Source organism: Hipposideros armiger, unplaced genomic scaffold, assembly GCF_001890085.2.
Source record: "Hipposideros armiger isolate ML-2016 unplaced genomic scaffold, ASM189008v1 scaffold_4, whole genome shotgun sequence".
Lineage (NCBI taxonomy): Eukaryota > Metazoa > Chordata > Mammalia > Chiroptera > Hipposideridae > Hipposideros > Hipposideros armiger.
Window position 1 is genome coordinate 5,647,282 of NW_017731354.1, and position 25,829 is coordinate 5,673,110.

The following is a 25,829-nucleotide window of genomic DNA, read 5'->3' on the forward strand; positions in this document are numbered from 1 at the left end:
TGTGTGTGTGTGTGTGTGTGTGTGTGAGAGAGAGAGAGAGAGAGAGAGAGAGAGAGAGAGAGACAGACAGAGAGAGAGAGAGAGAGCTCATGTAAAACTGACACAAAAGCTTCACAAAATGACTGTCCGTTATTAACTCTGACACACTCTGCTTTCTCTTTCTTTTCTACTCTTTTTCCATTAAAAACTGCTGCTCGTGACCTTCCAAGTTGATTTCATGACCCGCAGTCTGAAAAGCACTTGGGGAGAGGCCGGTCCATGTCCAAGTTCAGAGCGGGCTCTGCAGGCAGACCACATAGGCCCAGATCTTTTAGTCGCTGTGCAACTGTGGCAAAGTCACCTGACTTGTCTGTGCCTCTGTTTCCTGCTCTCTGCTTGCTCCATGGGCTTGTGACGATTAAATACTGTTGCTATCAGGACGTGCTTAGGACAGCGCCAGTGTGTCAGACGCTTCACACCTGTGAGGGGTCGTGCTTACAGATAGCTTTTACCCCGTGCCAGGTGCTCACAGAGCTTTATGTGCACTGTCTCTTTAAATCATCACCGGGGCTTATCTTTTAGCAGATAGCAAGTGAGGGAGTGAATGCTCCTGATCAGAGCTTTCACTGACTGGATTCCAGAGCATGAGCTATTAACATTGAAGTCAGGGCCTCCCAAGTTTGAAGGGAGTTGTCAAAATAAACAGTTGTCAAAATACACAGGTCCCTGGGCCCCACCCCACACACGCAGAATTGCCAGCTGCAGGGGAGGGACCCAGGAGTCTGTATTTTAGGGACTCTTCCAGAAGATCTTGTGATCAAGTGAATTTTGGAAACACTGACCCAAGAGGCGTGTCAGAAGGCAGGATCGGGCCTGCAGGAGTGATGCCACTGGAGTGGAGGGCTGGACAGCAGGGCCTCACTAACCACAGTCTGCATGCTGGTTCTCCAACGTTTCTCACTGGACTGCCCTGTGCTCACCTGGCCGGTGGTAACCACCGCCGCAGCCCCCAGGGGCAGCCTGTCTCCTTCCTGCTGCGCCTTTCCCATGCTCCTCCCCGCTCGGAACCTTCCGGGAGGCTGCTCTGATACCCATGCTCCTCTCCCACAGCTGGAAGCCGTGCCTCAGATTAGGCCCGTGACTCCCGGGGGATTCCAGTGCTCTTTAGCTGGCACTCTGGGTCCCCACTTCCTGTGTGGTCCCCCACATCGTGCATGATGTCAGCACTGTGGCCAGGGACGGGGGAGCCTCTACTTTTCTGGGGTGCTCAGTCCTTGCAGTGTTTCCCAGAAGCACAGATGCTGGCTGTTTGGGGATGAATGAAAGTCTCTTGGGGTTTTGATCATTTTTTTTTTCATTCCCCTCTCTCATGAGCTCCGTTTTAAATTTATTTATTTGGTTTCTTTTTAGCCTGCGAGATAATAACATCTCAGACCGGGGCATCTGCAAACTCGTCGAACACGCCCTTCACTGTGAGCAGCTTCAGAAGTTAGCGTATGTCGGGCCGGGCTGGGAACATTGATTGGGCCCTGTGTCCCCAGCCGCACTCTGGGCCATGACCCCTGGGGGCCGCTGTGAGCGAGTGATGGGCTGGGGGGGTGTTTGCGTGGCTGAAGGGTGCAGGGCGGCTCCTGTCCTGAGGGTTTGGGTGGCACTGTGCCTCGTCTCCATGTCTCCTCTTGGAACTTTCCAGTCTGTTCAACAACAAATTGACGGACGGCTGTGCACACTCCATGGCCAGGCTCCTCGAGTGCAGGCGGAATTTCTTGGCATTGAGGTGAGCCTCGGGCGTCCCAGTCCCTGCAAACTGGTTTCCTTTCTCCCTCAGCTCAATCAGTATAGTCTGGTCTCGGCCCTGGCTCAGCCCATACCGGGCTTGTGATCTGGCTGAATACAGAGCAAGGTCCCCTTTTGAGCAGGGTTTGGCAATGCTGTGACCTTCCGAGCAAACCCTGGACCCGTTCTGCTGAGGGCTTCCTGCCCTTTGACCTTTAACCCCCACAGAGGTTTTCCTTTTCCTTGCCTGTGTATGAGTGTCACAAACTCCCTGGGTTACCAAGTCCCCTGCTATACGTTGAGCACATGCTGGGTGTGAGTGTGGAGGTGTGGGGGGGTGGGGGGATGGAGACATGCCGCAATCACTTGCCACCACAGCTGTGGCCCCCAGTTAGGTCCCAGAAGGTCCTTTCAGCTGCTTGGTGGGTGTAGGGTTTGCACTCCAGCCTGGGAAGCCTGCATTTCTGCTACTCCCGACCCTTCTGGCTTCAACTGGAGTCTCTCAGACACTCTCTGACACCATTACATCCCTCTCCAGCTGGTCCCCGGCTTGACCTGGCCTCTCTTTCTCTCTGGGACATCCTTGCCTCCTGGATTGACAAGGCAGTAAAAGAAGAGAAAGTGAGGAGTTGCTCCCATCCACTCTTTCTACCCGCTGGGCTGGCTTGGGGGATGCGAGCTGCCGTTTTTCAGTTGCTGACCATGTCGGTCAGTCTCGGGCAGGGCTGCTGAGGCCAACACCGGAGGTGCCATTCTGTACAAAGGAGTCTCCTCTGCTGCCACCACCTGCTTCCCCCTCCACCCACACTCACAGACCTGAACGTGGCTTTGGGTACACGGAAGGCTTCTGGCCTGGGTGTCTGCTCACAGAGCGTTGCAGTTGAGAGCCTGGGGCTCTCGAGCCAGACCGACCGAGGTTTGAGCTCAGGATCCCTGAGATTTGGTCCTCATTATCTGTGTGACCTTGGGTCAGCCCACTGTGTGCCTCTGTTTCCCCTTCTGTAAAAAGGAGGTAGTAATAACAGCTACCTCCTAGGCTGTTGTGATGATGAAGTGAGTTAATATGCATATGCACAAAACAGCAAGTGCTTTATGTAGTGAGTGACAGGTCGTGGGGAAGTCAGCTAAGCTCTTAGCATGTTTATCTATCCATATCAGTCCAGTCTTCCAAGGAAGGACTAGCTGATTTATTGGGGAAATGCCTATGAGAGGAAATGGGGAAGGGAGCTGGTGGAGGCTGGGAGAGTCATCAGATGCAACCCAAGTCCGACTTGAGTGAGGGAGAGAGGGAGTGAAGGAAGGAGGGTTGGGAGGACTTCTTAGACTTCAGTGCAGTTCTGAGAGCTTACAGAAGGCTGTTGGGAGTCCTCCAGACACGTTTGCCCATCAGAGTAGTCTCACGTCTCGCAGTCCCTGGCTGGGAGCAGGCTGTGGGAAGTGGGCCTTGGTTCAGGAGTGACATTGGATTTCCCAGCACAGAGCTGGGGCCCCTGGTTACACAACCTGAGAGGCCACCACACCCCTTCTCAAAGGGGTTAATAATACCTGCCTGATAGGATCGTTGTGAGTTGGAGTGGCTTAAAGCGTATGAAAGTTCTTCGAAAAGATGAAAGTGTGCTATTATTCCAGGAAGCCTGGGTTTGTGGGTGAGAGTTCTGGGGGCCTCTCTGGAACTCTCTGAAGTGTCTGGATTTTGCTGACATCCCCTCCCTGAGCCCCTCCTGAAGGCTTAGCAGGCTCTCTCCTCTTCCAGCCCTGGGCCTGCCCCAGGCTCTTTGGGAACAGGGGGGCACTACCTGCAGCAAGGGTGGTGGACCGGAGAAGGCTGCAGGGGGCACACCTGCCTAGTGCCAGTAGATGGCTGAGACAGGAGGGAAAGGTGTGACAGTGAGTCACCGTGCTTCTCTGGGAAACCACCTCCAGGGACCGCTGCCTTCTGTGGCTCCTGCCCAGACCTGTCGCACTGCTTTGCAAAACAGCACCCACACTTTTCCCCTGGCTGGTACAAAATGAAGTCGCAGGAGCCACCGCATAAGCTCCTGAGCTCGGACGGCACATGCTGCGTCTGCAGGGCTGACTCCTGCCTTCTGCAGAGAGGTCCCCAAAGCATTTTTCAGGTTTCTCTGTCCAGGCCGCATTTCCTCCACCAGACCCAGGCCTCAGGGCACTACCCTGTCCTCATGTCCTGCGCTTTTTCTCAGCCTCTTCTGTCTTCCCTTCCAGGCTGGGGAATAACCACATCACTGCCGTGGGAGCCCAGGTGCTGGCCCAGGGGCTCAGGGCCAATGCCTCCCTACAGTTTCTGGGGTAGGTTGGATTCTGGGGCCACATGGAGGGGTTGGGGGCTTATGGGGATTTAGGGGCAGGTGAAGCCCTTCAGCCAGAATGCCCCAGAGGCAGCACAGGCTCCAGTGGGGAGGGCAAGGCAGGGAGACAGTGGGTGGCCCTTGGGCGCCTCAGCACTTGCTTTTCACTCGATAAACAGGAAGTTCAGGATGCCAGGGCTGGGGGAGGGCAGTGAGCACGGTTCAGCGGCAGGAAGCCCGTGGTCCTCGCAGGTCCTAGGGCTCTGCTTCTCACCTCCGTCTGTACCTTGGAACCACTTGGGGGCGTGTGAAGAGCCCCATTGCCTGGGCCCCAGGCCAGACTCATTAAATGAAATGTCTAGGACCCAGGAATCAGTAATTTAAAAAAGCTGCCCAGAGGATGTGCAGCCTGGTGAGGGACTAGGAGAGAGAAGGAAGTGGGGAAGGCTGGCAGCTGGACCAGGATGGGAGGGGCTTCGCCGCATCCTTCAGAGCTCTTGCTGGCTGGGGGGCCGTGCCAGTCCTGTCTGGGAGGGGAGAAGAGTCAGACACAGGCTGGGAGGGCCCCAGGGCCCCAGGGTCCAGAGTGGGGCTTCCTGTTTGCTGGCAGAGTGACAACCTCCCCAGTCCCCGCTGGGTTGCACTATGCTGTTGCCTACAGCCCTGCTCTTGTGCTGTCCTGCCCTGGTGTCAACTGGGGTCAATTTGACAAGAACTGGGGGTTTTAGAACCGAAGACTGTAAGAAGGGAGACTAACCTTAGGGCCCCGGTGTTCCAACCCATCTCACTGGCAGCAAGTTGCCTGCGGTTTGAGCCAGAAGTGGGACTGCGTTGCCGGACTTACAAGCCGCAGAGCCTGGAACACGGGTGACCACAGCCCCACTGAGCTCTTTCCTGTCGGAGATCACATCTGGCACCTCTGGGGTGTTTATGTTTCAACACACATTTGTGAAGGCACCTGCCTGGGCCAGGCACTGTGCTACAAGCCCCACCCCACACTATCATATGGTACAAACTGTTCTGAAACTTGTACTTTTGCTCAACAATGTGTTAAGGCATCTTTTCACATCATATGACCTCATTTTTTTTTAGAGAACAGCTGCTTCGTATTCCACTGGCTGGGTGGCCTTGTAGTCTAGCTTACTGGTCTCGTGTGGGTGCACACTGAGGTGGTTTCCAGGGTTTTTGCTATTGCAGTGTCCTATCCCTGGGGCACACGGCCGGAGCTCAATAAATATTTACCTAATGAATGAAAGTGCAGTGAACATCCCAGCTCAGCTGTCTTTGCTCACTTGTGCACGTACATGTCCAGGTTAACGTCCCATGTGTCAGATAGCTGGGTCCTAAGGGGTGAGCTAGGCTCCACCTGAAAAGGAGTGTCTCCAAATTACAGTGGATCTGAGGAGAGTGGCTCAGAAGGTGCAGGAATTAGACACCATCAAGGAACTAGGGATGTTAAGCATGAGATAAAGAGCTGACTCGGGGAAGGGGAGGTAGACTTGTTCCGGGTGGTCCCAGAGAGTAGTTAAGGACTTGTGGGTGCAGTTACCAGGAGGCAGATCTGATCTAAATGTCACAATCATGTGAATCGGCATCGGGAGTGAGTTCCCTGTCCTCAAGGGTACGTGCTGGGTGGGCTTCTGTTTTGTAAGTGTGATTTAAAGCAGATGAAAAATTTGAATGAAATTTGGCCATCTCTCCAAAAAGATGTAGGCAGGTCCACTTTGCAGGGACCTAGGAGCCCCACTGAGACCTTCCTGGGATTACAGGGTCCTGACCCTCTGGCTGGGACCGTAGAGGGGAGAGGCATTACATGCACCTGTCTAGAACACATAGCAGGTACTCACTGGTACTATCTGTTGGCCTTTTCAGGTTCTGGGGCAACAAGGTGGGTGACCAGGGGGCCCAGGCCTTGGCTGAAGCCTTGGGTGATCACCAGAGCTTGAAGTGGCTCAGGTAAGCTTCAGTGTCTGTCCTGCAGTTGTCATGGGGGAGCCAGCGTAAGGAGGAAGGAGCCTGGGCCAGTTACGAAGGTCTTTGGACTTCATTTTTACCCCCCTTTGTTAGGCAGTGGGATTGAGAAAGAAAGACCATTGGATTTGGAGTTAGGACTCTTAAGCCTTTCTGGGTGACTTGGGAGATGTCTCATCTCCTCTTAAAGGTCTTGATTCCCTGTCTGTAAGTTGAAGATCTTGGGCTGGATCAAATACATTTTATTTCAAGGACCAACTCTAACCCCTTGATAGTGGCTGCCCAGCACATCATGTTGGGGAGGATTCTAAGGCTGCTTTGGGCTTGATGGAAAAGAGCACGGTAATCGATTAGTGATGTCTGAAATGGATCAGACTAGGAAGTGGGGGTACGTGTGCCATGCATCCCGCCCTCCATGGTTAGCTTTTCTCTGAGGTTCCTCCCTGCTCTGACACATTTTTGTTCTTTGATTCTATCCAGCCTGGTGGGGAACAACATTGGCAGTGTGGGTGCTCAAGCCTTAGCATTGATGTTGGAAAAGAATGTGGCACTGGAAGAACTCTGGTGAGTTTGGCGGGGTGTCCCTGCTCTGGGGGAGACAGATAACAGCCTTGCTTCCTGCTCTGACCTCATCCATGGAAGCAGTTGTGTGGACATGACAAGGATGTATGATTGAGTGATTGGGTGACTGTGTTTGTCTTGCAACGTCCTGAGTGGGATGAAGCATATAGAACCTGGCATGTAGGCGTTCCTTCTTTTTATTTGTTTGTTTACTGCCTCCATGTGGCCTAGTGGTTGAGAGCACAGACTCTGGAAACAAGTGGGCTGAACTTCACTGCGATCTTAGGCCAGTTCTATAACAATCCCTGAATCTCAGGTTGCTTCCATATAAAATGAGGGTGTGAGCGCTTCTAACTATGAAACACTTTCGTAGGGATTAAATGAGGCAATTCCTGTAAAGAGCTTAATATGTTTAAGTGCTTCATAAATGTTAAATTGTAATGGTGACAGTATTACTACTTCTATTGCTGCTGCTGCTGCTGTTACAGTGACTACTAGTTAACTATGACTGATACTCCTAGTAATGTTTTGTCCTTTCCAAGTGAAAGGGAGTGCCTCCGAACACCGGATATTAGAGTCGGAGTCACCTTGGAAAGTGGAGTGGAGTTTGGGGGAAGTTAAAAGATGAACCATGAGTCCTACTTATTTATACACTGTTGGCCTGAAACTGATTCCAAGTTTCCTGTCCTTTAGATGTCACCAGTCTGTCTTCTTATGACATGTTCTGGGCAGTTCCAGATTACATCTGGGAGATAAAATGCTGATTTTTTCCAGGAAGCAGAGGGCACTGAAGCCCCTGAGTATTGTCACAAGATGGATATTGTGGATGGGCCTTGGCAGGTGGCAGGCGTCACTGGCAATGTACCATTGATTATATCTTGATTGGGTTTTACCACTTGGACGTTCTCGTTAGAGGAGTGCCTCACAGTGAGTGTATCAGTTACAACTACATGAGGCTGCAAATTGAGGGAAAACCTCCATCTATAGTGGCTTAAACCAGTGAAGGATTTATTTTTCATGTACAAGCATTCTGGAGCTAGGCAGCATAGGCCGGTATGGTGGCTACACAAGACCAGCAGGGGTTTGGACTCTCTGTCCCATCACATCCTCAGTCTGTGGCTTCATCCCGATGGTTGGTTGCCTCAGGACCACAAAGTGACTGCAGGACCTACAATGTTACTTCTGTATTTTAGGACACAGTCTGTATATCCAGGAGGGGCGAAAGGCACAGGCCAGAGGTGTCTCACCCCTTTAGAGAGCACCCCCAGGAGCCCTCTCTCTCAACTTCCCGTATGTGTTCCTGGCCAAGTGGATGTCTCTCGGCCAACCGTGGCTGCAGTGCAGAGCGTCATTTCTTCACCAAGCACATGGCTGCCCCAAAGGAAATTAAGACTTCCACTGATAAGAAAGGGAAAATGGAGATTGAGCTATTAGGACATGAGGGGACTTCTTAAAGAGCTTTGAGGAGAATTCTCTCCCCGAAATGTCCCTGGCATGGAGACCCTCACACCCTGCCTTGTCTGTTCTTACTTTATTTGTAAATGTGGATTTTCCGATGTTGGATTTTCTAAATGGGGGGCATGTGGTTCATCTTAGTGATATCATCATCCATGATAAATGTTACCATATCAACTGGGTCTTCTTTCTTGTTCTTGCCAGCCTGGAGGAGAACCATCTCCAGGATGAAGGTGTGTGCTCCCTCGCCGAAGGACTTAAGAGAAATTCAAGTTTGAAAGTCCTGAAGTAAGTAAGGAGCCAGTTAGCAGGATCTGAGACAGTAGTGACCAGTATTGGGGGTTGCGGGGGGCGTTATTTCTGAATCAGAGACCTGGGCAGCTTCCCAGCATGGCTGACTCATACAGGGTGACCTGGCAGGAAATGGCTGGGATTGTCTGGTTTCCCCCAAACGCAGACAGGGATTCTAGTGCAAGTTGTGTATTTGGGAGGTGGTCCCAGCAAACACTGGTGAGAGGCAGTGAAGTGAGGCGAGGAAGGGAAGGTAACCGATAAAGGCTGTGTCACCAAGCCAGTTATCACTGAGGACAACTGGGGCTCAGTTGTACTGCCGCGAGGCAGGGGGGCATTTACCCACCAACTGCCTGTCCTTCATATGTTGAAGTGTGCTTGTGGGGATACGAATTTTCTGGCACTTCCGGCTTGCCCTGAACATGGATGAGCATGCTCCCGGGGTCAGTAGCGAGGTCTCTGGCAGAGAGTGGAGGTCTTCCCAGCAAGCAGTTCCCAGAGTTGGAGGTGAAATCTGAGGGAATATGGGCACGTTGCCGACAGCAGCTTCTGTGGCGCTTACAGGAAGTGACCCATCCCATCTCCAGGGGCCATCTGTGGCTCAGGCAAGAGACTTTCTGATAGCCATCTCCAGTGACTCCTCTTGTGTTATGCAGGCAGGCATGCTTGCTTTATTTGTGTGTGCATCCATCCATGTACTTGCCATCATCCATCTATCCATCCTTCCTTCCATCCATCCATCCATCCATCCACGTATGTTTCAATGCATTTTTCGAGGCATCCCCTCTGTGCCAGGCCCTGTTTAAGGCTCTGCGGATAGAATGATAAAAAAGACAAGGCAGACCCCTGCTCACATAACTCTTAGATTCTAATGGGAGAGACAGATAATGAACAAGTAAGCAACTACACAAGATCACTTCTGTGAGTAATAAGGGGCTCTGAAGAGAATCTGAGAGGGAGATGCGACATGGAGAGACTGGCGAGGGTGGGGTTGCTGCTGCTCGGGCAAGGCCTCGCTGACAAGGTGGCATCTGAGTTGGGACCTGAACAACAGGAAGGTCCCTGCCGTGCTGAGGTCTCTGGTGGGCAGCGCAGCAGGACAGCTACAGCAGAAACAAGCCCCACGGCTTTGAAGACAGAGGAGGGCCTGTGCAATGGCCGGACTGGAGTGGCCAGTGGAGTGGGGCAGAGGCGCGAGGAGCGGGCCACAGAGGCCTCAGCGCCATGGGGAGGATTTGGGATTTTATTCTAAGGGCACTGAGAAGCCTTTGGAGGGTTTCCAGGAGGACAGCAACGTGGTCTGAGTTACATCATAGAAAGATCACGCTTGCTGCTTTGTGTCGAACAGACGGGAAGGTGTGAGATGGAAGCAGGGAGACCAGCCAGGAGGCTCCTGCGGTCTTCCAGGCAAGAGATGAAGGAGGCTTGGATCCGGCCGAGGGCAGTGGAGACAGCTGGTGAGGTGGGCGGGGTCTGGAGGGCAAGGGATGCGGGGACCACTGGCGGTGGACTCGGTAGGCAGGGGCCCATGCCACAAGGAGAGGCATGGTGGACGTGAGCAGGGCCCAGCTAGCGACTGTCACAGGCTTGTGTCGGTGCTCTCTGAGGCTGGTGCCACAGCAGCCATGGCGCCACAGGATGCCAGGCCATCACCAGATGGGTCCTTTTATGAGGGGAGGGTGGCATCTTCCCTGGCAAATATGGCCTGAGGAAAACACTCGCTTCAGAGACAGGCAGACAGCTGCCTCTGGGAGAGTCTGCTCTGCTGCCAGCCTGCCTTCCACTCTGGCAACACTTGTGTGTGCTGGTTTGCAGGGCCTGGCAGTTGCCAAATGTTTAGGGAAACACTTCCGCTGATCACATGGGCCAGAGTGGGTTGGGAGGCTCCGGGGATGCCGCAATTTGTCAGCTGGGACACCAGGCTTTGCAGACGGGGGAGCCTTTGGCGGTAGCTTTATTATTGGCCAGGTGTGGTTGTGGCGAATTTGTCCTCCCTCATTGTCACAGACTTACCCCAGTGGTCCCCAAGCGATGCCAGGCAATGGTAGCAGGGGTTGTCCCATGCTGCTGTGTCAAGAGCCTTATAATTCAGCATCTCGGAACTATATCACCACCCACTGTCTCCCCATACAAAAGATGCCTACATCCTTCTTTTAAACCAACTGCCGAGTGTTCCAGGATCTGGAACCTGACAGTCTGGGTTTGGACCCCAGCTCCACCGTTACCAACTGTTGCCCCTTAGACGAGTGCCTCAGTTGTCCCAAGCGTAAATGGGGATGATAATTGGACCCTCACAGGGCCGTGAGCATGCACTGAGATGGTAATGACCTGGCACATAGTAAGCTCCACCAATATTGGCTGTTATTATTTTTTCTTTTTTAAAAAAATTATTTTTGGGGGTGACTGGTTAGCTTAGTTGGTTAGAGCGTGGTGCCGATAACACCAAGGTTGTTGGTTTGATCCCTGCATGGGCCATTGTGAGCTGCGCCCTCCCTAGAGGAATCAGCTAGGCCGTTGTAGCATGAAAGCCATGTGTAACCAATGACCATGGCTGTCCCCCAATAAAATTTAAAAAAATAAATAAAATTATTTTTCTTTTTTTTCTAGTTTTTGTTCCATTAAAAAATTATTTTTTTTCTTGGCTATTATTATTAATAGCATTGCCTTGGGGTCAGCTTCTGAGAAGTTCCAAAAGTTGTGGAGGAGGTGGAAGGCAGCTAGTGGAGATTATCTAGAAGGCCAAGCAAGCTACGAGCAAAGGAGCGGCACGGGGAACAAGTTGCTCTTCCGTTGATGTCCCTGACAGCGTGCCATCTCCTCTGCCCATTTCTAGCCTCATGCTTTGTCTAGTCCAGGTCCCTATATGCCCCAAGGCCCTCCCAAGTGAAAATGTTACTGTTCATTGATTGTTTTCTATCAGGTAAGGATGGTGCCAAGTGGTTTAGAACAAACTATTCTTTGTTTAATCGTTATCTCCATGAGATGGGTACTCTTTTAGGTCCATTTTACAGATGAGGAAATTGGGATTAATTTGCTTGAGATCAAAAAGGAAGTGGCGTAAGTTGGATTTGGACCCAGGAAGCCTGGCGTTAAAATGCACATCTTTAACTACCATGTACTGTAAGAGCACCTTTGAAGGGAGTAGCTACTTACTTAGGTAAATGAATCTGGCGGTCGGAAGAGAGAGGGGTGCGTTTCACTTTAGGCACTGAGCTTTTGTTGTTGAGCTCATTGGGAATCTCAACAGGAGGAGGACATGGCAAAGGGACGGGTGGGCTTCAGGAGGCCGCCAACTTCGAAAGCCTCCTTTAATTGGATTGGCCCAAGAGGAGACCCGGGTATCCTTGAGGCTCACCATTCCGCCTTCCTCTCCAGGCTGTCCAACAACTGCGTCACCTACCTTGGGGCAGACACCCTCCTGCAGGCCCTTGGAAGGAATGACACCATCCTGGAAGTCTGGTAAGGCCCCTTGGGCAGGCCTCTTTAACTTCTCTGAGTTTACAGTTTTCTACTCTGTAAAATGGGATGAGGGGAGAGAGTAGCTTGAGAATGTCTAAGATCCCTTTCGGCTCTGACATTCAGTGGCATTCTGCATATGACAGATCTAGTTCTTTGTCTGGGACAGATGTCCTCATGTCTCGGAGCAGGGACCAAACTTTTTATTTTAAAATCATGAGTGTTTATTCAGCAACCTCTCTGTTCTAGGCAATAGTTTAGGAATGGTGGGTGTGGTTGAAGAGTAAAAGAGAGAAAAGAACGCAGCTCCTGCCCTTCTGGGCATTACAGCTGCCCTCACAGGTCCAGGCTGAAGTGTTGGACCCTGTGCAGCTTTAGGTGGAAGTCACACGGGACGGGAACTGTTACACAGTCTACCCAAGGCTTTATACTTAAAAGCCATAGTCCATGTATTTAAAAAAACCATTGAGTCACCACTTCAAAAGTTTGTCCTCCTTCTTTCCTGGGATGTATTTATCACTCAGAGAGAAAGCAGAAAGGTTTCCCCTGGTTTAACATGCTGTGAGAGAATGCCACTGTGTATATTTCAGGCACAGAGTTAGGAGCCAGTACAGATGCTCCTCGACTTACGGTGGGGCTACGTCCTGATAAGCCCATCATAAGTTGAAAATATCATAAGTCAAACATGCATTTACTACACCTAGGTTACTGAACATCACAGCTGAGCCTCACTTACCCTAAACGTGCTCAGAACACGTGCATTAGCCTACAGCTGGGCACAATCACCTTGCTGCCGCTGCCCTTTGTCAGAAGAGTGGGTCACATTGTGTATCACTGGCCCAGGAAAAGATCAAAATCCAAATTATGGCTTCTACTGAATGTGTATTGCTTTTGCACCATTGTAGAGTTGAAAAATCATGTCGAACCATTGCAAATTGGGGTCCATCTGTACTTTACAACTAGGAGATTCCCCCATAAAAGTCTATATTTCAAAGTTTTCTCAAAAAAGCTGGCAGCTCTGGACGCCCATTGAAAGTGGCAGCAATTAAGCGAAATAGAGGAAGGACTGGCTCCACTCTGCGGGCCAAACCGGCCCTACATGACTGGTCCTTGCCAAGCCTGTTGTCCGGACCAGACCCCTGGGACTGCTGTATATATTACTTGCCTCATCCCTGGGAGCTTGTGACTCTGCTTTAAATATGCAGACTTGACTCTCCGTTATAAAACCTATCAAGGCAGCAGCAACCATAGATATCAAATGATGAAGTTAAAAATAAAGACTTCTAAAAATCTGTCCTGTGATGGCGAAAGTATCTTCTGTATGATTGTGTAATACCTGTACCCTGTGAGGTCCTTGGGTCCTGGGCCGAGTGTGGGGTTTTTTGTTTTGTTTTGTTTTGTTTTTTTCAAATCATTACACAGCCCTAAGAAATGTTACTTTCTGTGTCTGGGGGGAGCAAGCCAGCATCAGGTTGATATTTTAAGGGTTCTGATGTTATTTGCTGCCTGTTGGTGGCGCTTGGGGGCGGGGCATCAGGACTGGCTCGTTGCATTCTCCACAGATTCCGCAGTTGCCTTAAAAAGAACCCCAGGTCTTAGGGAGCCGGGCTGGCTGGCTGGGTCCCGTGTGGGCTCCCCGTGCAGAGTCACCGAGCCCTGTTTCATCATGCGCAATGATTCATGAGCCATCCTGGCTGACAGAGGGTCAAGCCAGCACAGACTTCCCTTCCAGGAGAGCTGCAGGCCACCCAGCTGTAGCTTTAGAAAGTGGCAGCTTCCCCTTGGAAAGCACTGCTGTGGTTCTGTCCTCACTCCAGCCTCTCTTCGCTTTATCCCCTTAAGGCTCCGAGGAAACACTTTCTCTCCTGAGGAAATTGAGAAGCTCAGACACAGGGACACCAGACTCTTGCTTTGATGTCTCCCGGCCAGCGGCCAGCGTGCTCTCAGTTTGTTGGTGAGCGGGATGTGGGTTTGAACCCCAGAAGCTGGACCACCTCTGGCAGCAGCCTGTTCAGCCAGAGCCCCGCCCTGCTCAGGGCGAACTCAGTAGGTCACCTTGGTCCTGGCGCAGGAAGGAGCATCAGTGCCCTTCAGAAGAGACGTTTCCAAAGCCTACTTCTGCCATCAAGTTCTTCCCTCGATTCTGTCCGCCGGCAGAGAAAAGGAGCAGCCCCTCTATGTCATGGGGCCAGCCTGCAGCTGATGTGACGTGTGTCAGCGGGGCCCACAAAGGTTACTGAGTGCCTATTGGGGTAGAGACCGGGATCCACTTGAAAGGCCTCTTCCCACTCCTCTCACAATGGGAGGGTGAGGGAGAGGGTGAGGGACAGGAAGAAACCTTCTGCCCCGCCTCAACACGTGGGTCAACCATCCAGGCTGTTCCCACACCTGGTCCCTCTGCTTGTCCTGGAACTTCCTCTGTGGGTGAAGATTGCGAATATCCGAATATCCGTGTTCTCAGCTTTGATATTTCCCTTGGAGCTAGGCCCTGCCTACCTGCCAGGGTGAGAGGGCCTACAATTTACCCTGTTCTTCTTTCTGGTACTTAAGACATTATTGGGAGGGCACACATGACAGCCATTTAGTCCCCAAGGTAGTCTCAATTTGCCAGAAAAATATGACCACCTACAACCGGTATCAGACGTGGATTTTATTTCCTGTGAAGTCAATTGCTCTTCAGTTAAGCCTCTGGAAACGACTCCCCATCCAAATGAAGCTTTTAAAAATTAATCTGCGCCAGAACTTCGAATGGCCTTGATGGGTTTCGGATTGGTGCCGGCGAACTGAACTCTGACAGCAGACTTCCTATATATTCACAAGAGATGGTTCTGGTTTTTTTTGTTTTTGTTTTTGTTTTTTGTGCCACAATGCTTTCGGATATAAAGTCAAGGATCAAAAGTTTACAGGGTCAAAAATCAAAGGCCCTTGCTTATAAGGCAAAAATATTTTCCTAGATTTCTCAAAAGGATGCATGTTGTAGCCTTTGTAAACTGTCATGCCTGTGCAAGTGTTATTATGTTCAACATTATTATTTGTGAGAACTGGTTAATATTTATAAACTGCTTTGTTTTATTCTCCTAAGTTTATATTTTTGTAAAGAAAAAACCCACGACCATCAATGTTATGCTGTAAATGATCTCAGAGGAGAAAACTGTTGAGTCACCAAAGCTATCCTCATCATGGCCAAACATTTTTTTAATGTTCCTGCAACGTGTCAAATATTAAAGCACGATTTTTCTACCTGACGGGGGGAAATGATGTTTTTGACCAGATAATGTATCGCTGAAGGCAAAAGAAATTCTTAGAAATAGCCTTGCCATCAAAACAGGTTTGGCTTCAGCTTGGAAGAGTCTAACCCGGCATGCTGTTGTACACTGTGTGGGCACCGCAGAGAGGGCTGAAAGACCCCTGCAAATGAGAAAGGCCCTGGCCCCACTCGGTCCCCTCTAAGTGGCTCCAGGAGTCTCTTCACAGGAGAGGGATGGAGATGATTTAGGAACAGCTTTCCTCAGGCAGCAGCCTCCTGGGTAGGCCTTGTTGCAATCATTCTTAGCTGCATTTAATGAGCAAGGGCTCAGGTGGCTGCTTACCAAAGGGGAAATCCACTTCTTTGAAAGGTTTCGTGTGTGCCCGGATCATTAAATGCTTCAGCATTTCCCTGGGCTTCTGCGTGTGAGCGTGTCTGTGGGTTCTCGGTGGTGGTGGCGTTAGGCTCTGTCTGACCATTGTTTCCGACAGAGGACATCAGGAGGAAGGGGGAGACGGGCCTGCTTTCTCTGAGGAGTGAACACAGCAGCACCTTTGAACAACGCCATCTTGAATTATAAATTCGCCTTCCTGAGTTTCAGTCCGCAATGATTTATTGAGCCAGTTAGATTAGGACCGTTGGTGGATGAACAAAACAGGCGTGGTTCCTGTCCTCATGGCAGGAACGGTGAGGGGAGAGGGAGAGGCAGGCAGAAAACAAGCAAACTGGAAAATGGATGAAATAAGGTTCACTGGTGAGTTCTAGGAGGGGAATCAACAAAGGTCCAAGATAGAGGGAAACCTACAGATGGGGGCTGGTTCTGTGAGGGGGTGACAGGTGAGCTGTGGCCCCAAGAATGAGAAGGGGCTGACCATGCAAAGAATGTGGGGGGAGAGGGAGCACCCCAGTCACAGGAACGAGCTGTGCAAACATCCTGTCATGGGGAGGAGCTGGGTGTGTGCGGGAGGCTGAATAACGACCCCTAAAATATCCAGGTCCTAATCCCTGGGACCCACGAATGTTGCCTTCTACGGCCAAAGGGACTCCAAAGATGTGATTAAGTTAGGGATTGTGCGATGAGGAGATTGCTTATTGTAGATGACCTGAATAGACTGTAAGTGCAACCACAGGTATCATTGTAAGAGAGAAGGAGATACAGAAGTAGATGGCAATGTGACACTGAAGGAAGATGCTATACTGCTGGCTTTGAAGGTGGAGTAGGGGGCCCCATGGACCAAGGAATGCAGCTCTAGAAGCTGGAAAAGGCAAGGATGCGTTTGCCTCAGAACCTTTGTGGGGAGTGCAGGCAGGCCTGCTGCTGCCTTGGTTCTAGCCCATGTTTGATTTCTAGCCTCCAGGACTGTAAGAGAATAAATCTGCATCATTTTAAGCCACCAAGTTGGTGGCTATTTATTATAGTAGCCATAGGAAACTAGTATGGTTTGAGGCGAGCTAAGGGGAGAGTGTTGTCAGATGGGTTTGAACACGTAGGTGGGGCCAGTCGTGAAGGGCTTAGCTGGTCATGGTCAAGAGCTTGGTCTTGATCGTAGAATAATGGCAAGCCATTGGAGAGTTCCAAGTAGCGGGGATGCAACCCAGTTACCTTTAAAGATTTCTTTTGTTCCTTGGTGGAGAAGGGACTGGAATGAATAGGAGAGAAGGTGATAGGAAGAGGAAGTAAGGAGACAACCTAGAACCACCCAGGAGCTATTGCAGATGAGAGGCAGTTGGCCAGCCTCAGGTGGCACCAGTGGATGTGGAGAGAAGACGATGGATTCCAGAGACATTCTAGAGGCAGATTCCTAGGGTTTTACAAATGGATTGGATGAGACGCATGAGGGAAAGGATGACTCCTAGACTTGAGTAAACTGGGAGACTGGAAAAGACAGGTAGGAAACACGTTTGGAAGTGGGTGGAACTTGTTTTGGATTGTCCAATCTGAGACAACTAAGTGGAGAAATCAAGCAAAAATACCAGGTTATGGTGTGAGCCTGGAGCCTGTGGGAGAGGTCACTGCCACATGGACTAGCATGGGTGTCAGCATCAAAAGGGGGATGGGGTCCTTGGGTCCAGATGACATAACTCAGGGAGAGATTATGAGGAAGAATTCAAGAGGGCGTAGGTGAGAGTGGTACTGAGATCTGGGTATGTGATTACTGTCGGGGCTCAGACTAGGAGACATTTCCTAACTTTGCAAAGTCCAGTGGAGCCACCAGAAGCATTCTAGGTGCACGAAACTTGTGAACTAGGACTCTTAATCTTCAAGTTCTCTAATAGCGAGGATACCTGAAAGGTATGTGCATGGAACCAGTGGCTTATCCAAGAGCAGACAGATTCCACATTTGTGGCTAAGAATACATAATTCTTATGTGCAGAAAGAAAGGTATCAGAGCAGGAGTATTTTTTTAAAGCCTCAGACTTTAATTATATCCACCATCATCCTAGAAGGGAAAAAAAAGACAATCTGAGTGTTTTTCCCCCCACAGTGCTAAAGCCAGATGCTGAAATGAATACACGCCACAGAAATGTGGGAGGTAGAATCAGGTTCCAAGCCGGCTGAGTTGAGACTACAGCGTCATTTCATTATTGCACCAACACAGCTTCATGTCTCCCTCCCCAGTCGGGATTGCTGCAGCCCAGTGGGTGCAGCACACATCTGCCAGGGCACATACCTGGCAATGCCCGCACATGGGGGAGGGGGGACACATAGCCTCAGGCCCTGGGTGGCAGGTTGCAGGTGAACAGCAAGGTCATGAATGACACTGAGGACCGGCTTGGGCAGTTTCCCTTGGAGAATTATGTGGGATGTATGGGTGTGTGTGTGGGAGGGGGGGGGGAGTAGGAGACTGCAGCTGTGCAGATGCAATCCAAGATCTTTGGATCCTCATTTTTTCTCTAAATTTAACCTCACCTATCATCACTTCCAGAACAATCCACGTATCCAATCCCCTAAAGCATTACCCTTCCACATATCAAGCACTCCGAAAATCCTTTCTTTCAGGAGTGCTGGCTGCATCCTTTTTAACACGGAACAACTTCTTTCTTGACACCTTCAGTCCCACATTCTCCCCCTCCTCACCTGCTCTCCTGCACCCCCCGGAAACAAGGGGCTCCTTTGGGGCCCACCCTTGCCTGCATTGCTGCATCCGTCTCCTGGCTGGTCTCCCTGCTTCTGCCCTTGACCCTCGTTAAAACAGAAGTCAGACCAGCCCCTGCTCTGATCTAAACTCTCCAGGACTTCCCCTGTGACCCAGGGCGAAAGTCAAGGTCTCATGCTGGCCTGGCCCACCCCTGTGTTTTTCCTGGCTGCCCTTTGCCCCTCAGACCCCCAATCTCTGCACTCCAGCCACGCTGCTTCTTGGCCGTTCCTTGACAATGCCAACCACACTGCTGCTTCCAGAACTTGAAGAACACTCTTTCCTGGACAGGAACACTCTTTTACAGGAACACTCTTTCCTGGACAGTGGCAGGGCTGACTCCCTTGTTTCCTACAGGTCTTTGTTCAAATGTCGCCTCAGGGAGGGAGTCCTTCCCAGAACAACCCGCCTAACATAGCAGTCCCCAACCATTATCTTCTCCCCTGCCCTGCCAACTATTGTCTTCTCAGCATGGGCTACCTGGTGGACATTTGTTTCTTCCTTCCCCTAGAATGGCAGCTCCAGGAGAACAGGGACCATGCTCCCTTCAGTGTCCTCAGCATCTAGAGGGTGCCTAGTACATAGCAGGTGCTCAACTATGTGTTGAATGAATGGAGAATTCACCCTACTTAAGGGAGGTAGAAAATAGAAGCTGGAGCAGGTTATAATAATGAATCACCTTTTTCCTGACAACATTAGCATCTCCTTCATAAGGGAGGAAGTTTTCCTGGGACACAGGATCACATCTACCGCTCAAAATGGGGTTCTAAATGTAGCACAAAGGTCCCAATGAAGAACACTGGACCCCTTTTCTCTACATGTGTGTTTTTCAAATCCCGCAGAAATCATTTGTCATCGACACCAGCAAACAGCTCCCACAGTAGAGCCCAGGATTTATAGTTCAGCTGATGGGTTTAAAGATGATTAAAGTAATCCCTTTTATCTTATCAAAAAGAGCTTTTGGATGACCAGCGTGAAAGCCCCCAGACAGAATGTTTGATTGCCCCTGGCATTTCTGCTCACTGAGAGAGAAGGGCATTGCAGACGCCGACTCTCACCTCGCCCACTGATTGAAACACCGATGCCGCTGGGCTACCATGGAGAGAGCACCGGGTACGGTATCCCTGCCTGTGGGGCGCCTGGTCCCGTTAGCCCACGGTTTGGAGTTCATTGTGAATGTGCCTGTTCACAGGAGGGGTGGGAAGTGGCTGGAGCCTGGGGAGGCTGGATGAACAGCTGGAAGTTGCCATTTTCAGAGGGGGAAGCAGAGGATTGCAGTGGAGTGGGACTCTCGGTAATTCATTTTAGGCTGTGTGGCGTGGAGATGCCGAGCGGACAGTAGGACATAAACACCGACTTTGGTGAGGCTGGACGTGGGAGGCAGCCTGTGGTACCATTTGGGAAGCGTGGGGGCAGGGTCTAATGAGAGACCATGACCGCTACTGCTGAGGTTTGTTGAGTCCTGACTAGGTGTTACTCTAAGTTATAGGCCCGTACCAGGCTACCAGAAGTTTCCCAGCTCGTGATATGGAGAGCGTCATTCAATTCAAAGACCTTTTGCAGAGCTCCTGCAGCATGCAATAAGAGAACTATGCCAGACAGTTTAGAATCACAGTTGACCGTCCTGCTTAAAACCCTTCTGAGGGTTCCCACTGTCTTGGGGTGAAGACCAGCACCTACCCAGGCTCTCGGGGTCCTGCCTTACTGGCTCTTTTGTGCCCACACTTTCTGTGCTCTGCCTCTTTCAGTTTCTTCAACACATCACAGATTCCTGTTCCCTTTGCCTTGAGTGCTCCCCCTCACCCCCCACCATCAATCATCTTTCGCACCTCATCTCAAAGGTGACTTCCTCACACAGGCCTTCCCTGAGTGCACCGCACCCCCCGCCCCGCCCCTTTTCTGTGTACTCAGAGCCATTCTCCTTCTGAGGCTCACTCCAACCTTGGTAATTAAGTGATCTTGTAATTAGTTGTTTGAGGTCTGTCTTCCTTGCCAGAGGGCAAGAGTGGCCTCTTGTAGCTGCTGTGTTGCTTGATGACCTGCCCCATAACGCAACCATCAACCATCAACCATCGGTTGTGTGAACCCAAAGCCAGGCTGAGTGGAACAGGCTGTTCCACTGCGTGGGGATAGACAGGTAATCAAGTGGGACCTGGAGCCATCCGCAAAGACCCTGCAAAGAGGGTGGACTTGGGCTGGGTCTTAAACGAAGGGAGGATTCGGAAGGCAGAGAGGATGGGCATTTCAGCAGAAGAATCTGTTTAAACAGAGGTGAAAAGAGCCCTGGCTTGAAGTCAGGAGAAGCAGGGTCTCAGCTCATCTTCTGGGTGACTGGGGACAAGTTATTTCCCTTCTCTGGACCTTCTGTGGATCTCCCATCTGTAAAACGAGAGGCTGCCTTGTCAAGGACTGCAAAGAATAGCACTATAACACCATTCCCCGTCTCATCGCCTAGCAGACGTCTCCTTTCCCTGTGAACCTGAATACCGCTTCAGAATTGTTTTCAACACAATGTGTTAGGCAGCCATTACCAATTGATAGGAGATAGTAATGGAGATAAGTTCTGTTTATCAGGCCTGGCGTGGAAGACGATCTCTTGGATGAAACCAGGCCCTGACACTGTCCATTCAGGGAACGTGTGACAGGAGGTCCAAGCAAGGGATCGGATCACCGCTGGTGGGAAGGACACACTGCTGAAGCGGAGTATTCAGCAGCACCAAACGCCACCATCACAAAGGACAGGAAGATGTCTGGGTCCAGGGGTGGCAAACTCAAATGCCTCAGGGGCCAGGAGATCATGTAAATGAGAGCAGTGCACCTGGAGGAATGGGTGAGGAGTGTGGCAAAAGGGAGAAAGGGAGAGTGCTTGCCCTGTCTAAAAGGGTTCGCAGTCACCCTCTCCCACCCCACTTCCTCTTTCTTTCCCTCCTCCTCACTGTACAGGTCAAGCAAACACAGTCTTCGGGCTGAATTTTTCTCCCAGACAGCCAGATTGTGACCTCTGAGTCCCACAGCTTTATTGGAGAATCTAGATGGAGAAGGGGAACAGTGTGGCCCGAGGCCACGTTGCAAGCTAGGCCTGTTGGTTCCCATTTTATTGCTTTCTAGGCAGTTGTGGTCATGAAGCTTGGGAAACAGGATAAGGATGGCCTAAGGAGGGACCAGAGCGGATCGAGGCTTAGGTTTTCAAAAGACATCCATTTCATTCTGGGTGCTTACAGCAAGGGAGATGGGTGGCCTGTTGACTAGTACGGTTAGCAATCACTCATGTGACTTCTTTTATGTACTCACTGGTTTAAATTCCCCAGATCTGCAGAAATAATCACTTTCCACTGGGGAAATTTTCCCTCTCATGATTAAACACACACACACACACACACACACACACACACACACACACACACACACACCCCTACCTCTTCCTTCCTCAGTATTAATCACCTTCTCCTATAATTGGTACTTAAAATGTCAAAGGAGAAGGAATTAATTAACAGGAGTATCCAGTGCAGCAAAGCATGCTGCAAGGCTCTGGGACTGATTATAAAAAGCACCTCCTTAAATATTTTGAGTACTTTTGGGAATCACAAACCTCCCCTCTAATTGAAAGATCCTTAACTACACCCCCAGTCCTGGCTGGTGGCCAGGGGTGCAGAGCTGAGTGAGGTGTGGTGTGGAAATTCCTTTTGCACCCCCCCCCCGGGGAGACCTCTCTCCAACCTGGGATAGGTGGCAACAGAGGTTCAGAAACATCAAGTGTCCCAGGCCGAATCTGAGAGAGAGAAAGAGACTTCACATGACTGAGCTCTTGCTGTGCGTCAGGAACTTGACACGCGCTGTTTCACAACAATCTTTGCAAGACAGGTGATAGGATTATCTCCCTTTTACAGATGAGGAAATTGAGGCTGAAGGCGTGGTTGTCAGTTCCACAGGTCACGCGGGTCCTATTGAAAGCACAAAGGATTCAAACTTAGGTCTGATCCTAAAGCTTTACTTTTTCATGGAATCCTGTTCCCAGCTCTCATTTGGACTGCTCCCCAACCCAGCCCCAAACTCTCAGGGAGTTTTGACAGCTAAGCCTTGAGCCAAGACCAGGGCAACGGAGGTGGAGCGGGGGAACGGTGGGCGGGACCGACGGCCCGCCCCGCCCCGGTGCCAGCCAACGGGGACGCGGCCCCCACAGTCGCTCGCCCAATCAGCCAGAGCTCCCGCCCTCATCCTCCGCTTCTTCTCCCCGCCCCTCAGCTTTCCCTTTGGCTCCACCGAGCTTGACGGAGCGGAAAGTCCCTACAGTCCGCTCCGGGCCGGCAGCCATTGGAGGAAGGGCTGTCACAGGGTAGCCCAATCGGAGCGTGCGCAGGAACGCAGCTCGGGCTGTGATTGGTTAGTGGGGCGGTTGCCCACCGCCCCGCCCCCTCCTTCTCTCCCTGGCGGATCGGAGGCGGGGCAGGTGGGGGCGGGCCCAGGTAGCAGGTTCGGCTGCGCGGGGGCCGCGCGTCGGAGGTAAATATTAGGGCGGTGGGTGTGGGGCGCTGGGGCCGGCCGGGAACGGGGGCCAGAGAGACAAGGGGAAGGGGCGACGCCCCGCCGCCCGAGGTGAGTGAGCGAGCGGGCTGCCGAGCCGGCGAGCGTTGGGCCGCTGAGTCCCATCGGGCGCCCCTTCCCGGCCTCAGGGCGTCTCGAGCCACCGCTGTGACCGTCGGGCCCTCCGGGCCGACCCGTTAGCTGTCCCGGCTCCGAGCGGATCAGGCCCTCGGGGCGCTGAGCCCGCTGACGTCAGCCCGGGCTTCCCCACGCCCGGGGCTTCCTCACCCCCCCGGGCCCTCCAGAGAGGGTTCCTGATGGTGGGAGCGTGGTCGGCTTCGCCGGGACCTCCGGAGAACAGAGGACTTGGGGTGAGAGCAGCGCAGGAAGCTGTCTCCCCCTTGGGCCCCGCATTTACGTGTGGGGAAACTGAGGCACGGGCCTCTGGCCGGCTCCCGACCGCCCGGGTTGGTATCGAGAGCCCCGGGCTGTGATATCTCATATCTGGGTGCCGTGGGGCGTATCGATGGATCGGTTTGGGGGTGTTTGTGGCTCCCGTCCAGGAAAAGCAGTTGGGGTTCAGGCCTCGTTAATGGCGTGTTCTGCTTTTTCTTTCAGTTTCCCCCTTTGCAGGGTGAGGATGGTTTTTACACAACCTGGAGTTCTTTAGTTGAAAGGTGCGCTTTGTTGAAACAAGGTATTCTTTTTCTTTTTGTTTTTCCTTATTATCGTATATTAACGATCTGCGGGGAAATCCTGGTCTTGAAGGAAGATAGTGTTCCCGAGTTTGGTTCTCAGTTGGGTCAGCTGCCCGGTTATTCACGGCCTTGGCATCTTTTCTGTTCCACCCCGTGGCATTTGCATGTTTTAGAGTGGTTGTCATCTTCCAGCCACCAAGCCTTTCGGCCTCCCAGTCCCCATCATCCCTGGCTCCCTGGGAAGTTGTATCCTTAGCTCCGCTAAGGAGCGTTCCCGACCTTGCTTTTGAATTCTGGCTAATAAGGATCTTAATAAGATTGTCCCCTGTTGCAGCCATTGACACCAGGAGAAAAATCCAGGCCTTGAGAGAGGGTGTTCGTTCATTCAAGTTTTGGTTTTCTGCACGCCCCCTCACACCCCAAACAGACTGAATGGCCCGAAGAATTTAGCTGCCAGTTCCCCACTGGGTAGTGGGTGGATTTGAACTAGAACGCTATTAGGAGAAAATGGTTTGCTGGAAATGCTTGTGGAAGTTCGGGTGCTTTGAATGTTGGTAACACCCAGAACATTCTCTAATGATGTGCTTCAAAATTTTGTAGCATTCTTGGGGAGAAGCCGTCCCTTTGGGTGGTAGCATTTGTGAGGAGCTGGTAAGACCAGGGCACTTGTTATGTAAAAAAAAATCCAGGAGCAGTGATTGCTTGTGCTCTGGCAGGCCTAAACTGTGATTTTGTTTGATTTGTGGAAGTCTTTTAACACAAGAAGAGAGAAAGGAGTAATTACCCTGTTCATCAAACTTATTAGTATTTTGTTCCTGATTGTTGCGCTATGATCTTAAATTTTTGAGCTTCTTTTTATTGGTTATACAGAATATATAGGCACCAGACATGGTGTGAGAATCTAGGAAGCGTTTCAAATGAGCCTCAAACAAGTTGTTTTCCTAATTGTGAAATTTTCCTTATTTGTCTCTTCTGAGGTATGTAATAATGAAGTGGTGTAAAAATTGACCGTGACTTCATTATGAATTAGAATTATTATTTTTCAGGAATTAAGTAAAAATCATTAAATACTCCCAACTCTTGAGCCTTTTACTTTTCTCTTTTTCTTCTTTTAACCCGGAGAAAGCTTTTGATCAGTAAACAGGATGAGGAAATGGAATTTCGGTTTCCACTGTTGTCACCTGAGTTAATTAAGTCATTCATTCATTTCTTCTGTCTTGAATGCCTACCATTTGGCAGGCACAGGTTTGGGCGCCAGAAATATAAAGATGAAGGATTTGGGGAATTCGATCTGGAAGTGTGGTGGCCAGATTTCACTAGTGAGACAGCAGAGAGTCTTGTCCTTCTGCCATGAGTCTGCAGGTGTGGGAGCCAGACATTTTTTTAACCTTATAAATCCCTTTTTTTTTTTTTTTGAGGGACTGAATATTTGTGTGCTTGGATCACAAGTTAATCCATGAGGAAAATTAAAGCTGTCTCTCTCCTGGTCTTGGAGTCTCTGTATTGCAGTAAAGGAACATAACAACTTGTTCTTTAGTGAGAGATAGCCTTTCTTAAAATGGTAATTATTCTAACTATTCAGAAGCGTTTGGGAAAAGTCCCATTGTCTTCTTTCTTTGGTATCAAGCTGGCTTTGCTCACCTTTTTGCATTTATAATTAGGGACAGGATTTTAGTATTGTAATTTTTATTCTGGTTTCGATAGCCTCCTGTGGTTTTTAGAACAAGGTCGGATATCTCAGGAGATGCAAACTGTTCTTGAATTAGGGCTGTTTTTGTTTTGTTTAAGAGTGAAGTTCTTTGAAAAATTTAAACCGGATGACTTGAGAATCAAAATGACATTATCTTCTGGATAGGTTAACAATTATCAATTTTATGTAGCTAATGCTGTTTATTTGTGCTACATGTTATCTTTTAGAGTGGTAATTCTGACCTGTAACATTGTATAAAACTTATTTCTTCATCATTTTTTTGCATAGAAAGGAAACTGGTAAATATTTGTGTCCTCTAACCCTCATCTTAGTTTAATGACTTTATTTAATACAATTAAATTCTCCTTTACTCAGAATCCAGACCATCAACAAGCTCAGATAACCAGATACACTTTCACATCTTTTGACCCTGAACTGTTCCTCATCTCAAATGTTGTCAAAAGCAAGGCCTCCTGTTCGGTGTGGTTTTAGGGTTAAATGTATTGCTGTATTCCAGTGCTTTGGTAATCTTCATTTAGTACTTACAGCAATTGTCAGGATATTCATGATCACTCAGTTTTCCAAGCTGCACTAAGTACGATGGTATTTAGATGAATCATTTGTGATGTATTAGCACTCAAAGTGAAGTGTACTTTATTAGAGGCAACTTTTAAACAATTAGACCTGAAAAGTAGTAAGAGAACACCAATGAGGGCCATCATCATATCTTATATCGTCTGT

General features: G+C 50.4%; 2 protein-coding genes across 11 annotated transcripts in view; both read left to right on the plus strand.

Annotated features, from left to right (window-relative positions):
• NOD2 (nucleotide binding oligomerization domain containing 2) overlaps window positions 1-15,412 on the plus strand; it is a 30,849-nt gene extending 15,437 nt beyond the window's left edge. For 3 of the 5 annotated variants that reach the window (XM_019643688.1, XM_019643716.1, XM_019643708.1), the window contains 8 exons: window positions 1,390-1,473; window positions 1,673-1,756; window positions 3,979-4,062; window positions 5,934-6,017; window positions 6,513-6,596; window positions 8,253-8,336; window positions 11,587-11,798; window positions 13,638-15,412. In XM_019643688.1, coding sequence (XP_019499233.1) covers window positions 1,390-1,473; window positions 1,673-1,756; window positions 3,979-4,062; window positions 5,934-6,017; window positions 6,513-6,596; window positions 8,253-8,336; window positions 11,587-11,798; window positions 13,638-13,753 — 832 coding nt within the window. In that variant the 3' untranslated portion in view covers window positions 13,754-15,412. Of the gene's footprint in view, window positions 1-1,389; window positions 1,474-1,672; window positions 1,757-3,978; window positions 4,063-5,933; window positions 6,018-6,512; window positions 6,597-8,252; window positions 8,337-9,687; window positions 9,797-11,586; window positions 11,800-13,637 lie in introns of those variants that run through there. The other 2 variants (XM_019643693.1, XM_019643699.1) reach the window with 2 other exon arrangements.
• Window positions 15,413-22,585: 7,173 nt separating this feature from the next.
• The window catches only part of CYLD (CYLD lysine 63 deubiquitinase), a 44,561-nt gene continuing 41,317 nt past the window's right edge, over window positions 22,586-25,829 (plus strand). Inside the window, exons 1-2 of one of the 6 annotated variants that reach the window (XM_019643643.1) lie at window positions 22,622-22,679; window positions 23,319-23,397. The gene's annotated coding sequence lies outside the window, so the exon portion shown is untranslated. The other 5 variants (XM_019643661.1, XM_019643637.1, XM_019643678.1 and 2 more) reach the window with 5 other exon arrangements.